This window comes from Callorhinus ursinus, unplaced genomic scaffold (assembly GCF_003265705.2).
Source record: "Callorhinus ursinus isolate GAN/ISIS: 27379988/994484 unplaced genomic scaffold, GSC_fseal_2.0 scaffold2, whole genome shotgun sequence".
Taxonomy (NCBI): Eukaryota; Metazoa; Chordata; class Mammalia; order Carnivora; family Otariidae; genus Callorhinus; species Callorhinus ursinus.
Window position 1 is genome coordinate 69,062,949 of NW_027397064.1, and position 4,438 is coordinate 69,067,386.

Sequence of the window (4,438 nt, forward strand, 5' to 3'; positions counted from 1 at the left end):
ACACACAAGGCCAAGGTATGGGAAAGAATAATTTTCTCTAAGGCTAAAAAGCTCTTTGCCACAGATTTTCACCTCAAAGCCACAATATTTCAGGAAGAGATGACAAACTAGCTCTTTTCTGAGTCTTCTAATTGTTGAATAGGAAGCGTGGTGTCAATAGCCCAGGAAGCTGTCATCACCATTCTTCATTACACTAATTGCTCTTAGATGAAATATGGTTTGTTTTCCCTTTTAATCCTGCTCACACTCATAGCTCTGCTACTTTGGAATATTCTCTGCTTTGGGTCAAGGAAGGCTTTCTCCTTTTTTCATTATACAGAGGGTACAACTGAAGCCCAGGGCAGGTGACTGTCTCACCTGGATCCCACAGCCAGTGGAAGGTAGCCCAATGTCCCAGTGACTGACCTCATTTGCCAGGGTGCCCCAATAGCTGCCCTTCGCCCCAGCCAGGCCCATCTACTCACTGTTGCTTATACAAGCATTTCTCCGTCAAACTGTTGTGTTTTTTCTCACAGCTTCTTCCCGTCCTAGCACAGCCTCTTCCTCCACCCTTCCTGAGTACATATAACCCTGCACAATCATTCTAGTTCCTCCTGATCTCTCTCCCATTTACTCTCCCTGCACTGCCCTTCACCAAAGACTGACAACACTATCACACTTTGCTACCTGATTATGCATGTGGATTGCACTTCGCTGCTGTAGTAGATGCCAACCCACTGAGGCCTGAATCACCTACTTTGGAGATATTCCCATAGCACACAATGTAGTTCTGAGGCCACAGGAGAAATACTTCATGATTAAAGTCTCTACAGTCAGTATGCTAAAGGCATCCCTTTTCTGCATGTCTTCCAGCAGAGATGCTAACTCCTACATCTAATGATATGCAATTGACTCAGTACACATACTGGAAACTCTGATATTCTCTCAGCCTCACCTTTTCCACCAGCTACCTCTGCAGCAGCCAGCCCTGCACAGGCCTCCCCCAGCTTCCTTCTGGGGCAAACTGACAGCACCTCACCTCTAGCCATGCCATGCACCTGTTGCTGTCTGTCCCTGGGTCTCTTAGATGCCACGGCATAGGACCACACTTAAAGCTCACCACTGCCAAGAAAATGTGCAGAGGAATTATTAACCCTAGGAGCTCCTTAACCAGCAGGAACGGTAAGCCTATAGATAAATGCTTTCCTCTTTTCCTCATGACAGACTGTTCTGAGGCCTTCTGAGGTTCCTACAGGTCCAAACACATGTTGCTACTGCAGTGGCCAAGGCAGTGGTTTTCCCTTCTTCCCTATTTCACTCTGGTCTTCAATTCCATTTCCTGCCAGGGATCTCATCCTAGGTTCTGCTTTCTGGGGAACCAGGCTAAAACAGTGCATTAGTCTGGTTGAGCTGCCATAAGAACATATCATACATTGGGTGGTTTAAACAAGAGAAATTTATTTCTCATACTTCTGGAGGTTAGAAAGTCCAAGATCAAGGTCCAAAGTTTCAGTTTCTGATGAGGGCTCTCTTCGTGGCTTGCATATGGTCACCTTCTTGCTGCGTCCTCATGTGGCCTTTCCCCAGTGACCACAAGTGGAGAGAGATCTCTCTCTCCCTCTTCTTCTAAGGCCACTGATCCTATCTAGGACCCTGCCCTTAAGACTTCATTACATGTAATGAATGCCTAAAAGTCCTATCTCCAAATACAATTGAGATTTGGGGCTTCAACATATGAACTGGGAGAGGAGGATGCAATTCAGTCTATAGCAGACACTGTTACTCAAAAACGTTGGTTTGACCTTGACCAATAAGCAGCTGAGGAAGGTCCTCCAAGATCCCACCACCTCCCCCGCTCCTTTTTTTAAGCTCCCTTCCCCTCTCTCACGTTTTAATGACTAAGGTCAAGGTCCTATTTAGGAAAGGTCTTATGTTAGCTTGTCCTCATGAATATTAAATGTTTCTAGTGTTCTGCTGGTTATTTGAAAGACTATAGTTAGAAGAACTACATTCTAGTCTTTTCCTACTTACCAGTTTAGGGAGTAACTTGTACTAGATTAAGGAGTGACCTAGAGCAAATAATTTTGCCTTTCCCGACGGCTTTACTCAGCTATAAAGTGGGACAACCGCTGTAAAGTGGGTTAACCCAGCTATTTTGCTGGGTTAGGAGGATCCAAGGAGATGGAAAATGGGGAGATGGCATTTTAAAAAAAGAAAAGGAGCTCAACAATGGAAGAACCTTGGGGTACTTTGAGGGAGGACCCTGGCTCACCCCACGGATCTCCATGGTCCACATTCCAGAGAAGGGGAGGTCCAGAGTACTCCCAAAGCGCCTGGGTTCACAGAGCAGCTCGGTTTACTCTAAGCTGCTTGCTGCCAAACCTGCAGTGTTTACCAGAATCCGGGTGGTTTGCAAACCCAGATGTCAGACTTCCTGTCCCAGAGATTCTAAACTTGCTTACCCCCAACTCCTATCGGCCTCCCCAGGAAGGAGAGGGGGGGCTGGAAGCAGGCGGAGCTTGTACGGGGCAGCCTCAGCACTCCTCTCTCCCCACCCCAAAGGCAGGAATTTCTGGGATGGGCAGATGGTCCACCGCCTCTTCCTCCTCCTTCTCCAAGCCCGAGTGAGTAGGGCGGGGAAACCCTCCGCAACTCCCCCGTCTCCAGCCCAGAGCCCCGGGTGTCGGCACACTGTGGCGACAGGGACGACGGCGAGGGCCTCCGGGAGGCTGGGGTGGCGAGGCCCGGGCAGGCGTGGAGCACCGAGGGGGCTGCGCTCCCGCCTCCAGCGCCGCGGCCCCGCACTCGGGCTTTGGCGCTGGCCTCCCCGCGGCGGTCACCCCGGGCGCCCGGCGAGCCCAGTGGTTAGCGATGCTGTTGCTGCGGTCGCTGCCGCCGCTGCTGCTTCTGCTGGGGGCGCCACGGAGCTTCGCCGAGGGCGCGGTGACCGCGCTTACCCCCGAGTCGGTCCTCGAGTGGCAGGGTGAGTGTCCCCGAGCCGAAGAGACCAGATGGGCACATCGCGGGCGGGGGGTGGTTACGGCATAAGAGGAAGGGGCGAAGCTGGGGGCGGGGAGGGGTGAGCAGCTAAGGCGACCGTAATTGTACGGTGGCCGCGTCTCGGTAGTCCGGAGAAGGCCGGCGGATGGGCCAGTCCTGCACCAGGACGGGCCTCGCGCCCCGCTCTTCCCGCCCCGCATCCTGCAGGCATCCCCGGGCGGCTCCCGGCCTGGGCTGGAAGGCAAAACTTGACTACGCTCTGACCCGGGACAAGCCGGGCACAGAAGGATAGGAGACGTTTCAAAAAGTAGCCCCCCGAGAGTTGTTTATTTGGGAGGATCATCACTCAGATAAATGACGGCAAAAAGATGTCCCATTTCGTCCCCTCCCAAAGCAAACCTTGGAAGTGTGCCTCCACTTGCCCAGCGGCCCCTAGTCAGGCTTCCAGCCCTCTGCTCCTTCCGGAAAGAATACTTAATCTTCTCTATTAATACCTTGCAGACAGAGGCATGGAGCCTCTGTAGGCCATGAACTATGCAAGCTGGAGCAAATAACCCTCTTTGCCTCTCAGTTTCTCTCATCAGAGAAATGGGGTGTGTGATATGCAGAGATCATTCGAAAGGCATCTGGCAGGCCTGTAAGCCAGAGTTCCTTCAAAGTCACCCCCACAGCCCATGTGCACACATGGATCAAGTCACCAAACATTTATTTAGCACCCAGTACGGAGAAGACTCATAAAAGCTGTGTGAAGAGCCATGAGGGGAGATTGTCCTGCAGGGCCCCACAGTGGAGAATAACTAACTGCATGGGTGCCTCTAAGGCAGAGAGACCAGTGTCTGAAACTGGAAGCAGCCCCTCTGTGAAAGGAGGAGAGAGGAAGGGGTGTAGGTAAACCAGCAGGAGTCTCCAGGCAGCCTCTGTCCCGTCCTCCCCGCCTTTGGGGATAAGTTTGGAAAGAAGAAGTAAAACAAGGTGTGATCCATCCCTGTGTTCATTGTTTTGTTTTGTTTTCCTTCTCAACTATGCCTACATTTTTGAGGTAATCTTTTCTGGACTGTATTCTCTAGCACTCCCACAAGGCTTTATCAGGGACAGGTTGAGAAATTCTTATTCTAAAATGGCCAAAGATCAGAGACCTCTTAACCTTCTTGGTAAATTCAATAGAAATGGTCCTGTGGGGGCACCTGGGTGTCTCAGTCAGTTAAGCATCTGCCTTCTGCTCAGGTCGTGATCCCAGGGTCATGGGATCAAGCCCCGCATCGGGGTCCCTGGCTCAGCAGGGAACCTGCTTCTCCTTCTCCCTCTGCCTCTCCCCCTGCTTGTGCTCTCTCTCTCTAACAAATAAATAAATAAAATCTGGAAGGAAGGAAGGAAGGAAGGAAGGGAAAGAAAGAAAGAAAGAAAGAAAGAAAGAAAGAAAGAAAGAAAGAAAGAAAGAAAGAAAGAAAGAAAGAAAGAA

General features: G+C 51.0%; 1 protein-coding gene across 4 annotated transcripts in view; it reads left to right on the forward strand.

Moving 5' to 3' along the window:
- The first annotated feature begins 2,555 nt into the window (after positions 1 to 2,555).
- PLA2R1 (phospholipase A2 receptor 1) overlaps positions 2,556 to 4,438 on the forward strand; it is a 116,067-nt gene continuing 114,184 nt past the window's right edge. For all 4 annotated transcript variants that reach the window (XM_073883486.1, XM_073883491.1, XM_025854162.2 and 1 more), the window contains exon 1: positions 2,556 to 2,962. In XM_073883486.1, coding sequence (XP_073739587.1) covers positions 2,851 to 2,962 — 112 coding nt within the window. In that variant the 5' untranslated portion in view covers positions 2,556 to 2,850. The remainder of the gene's footprint in view (positions 2,963 to 4,438) is intronic.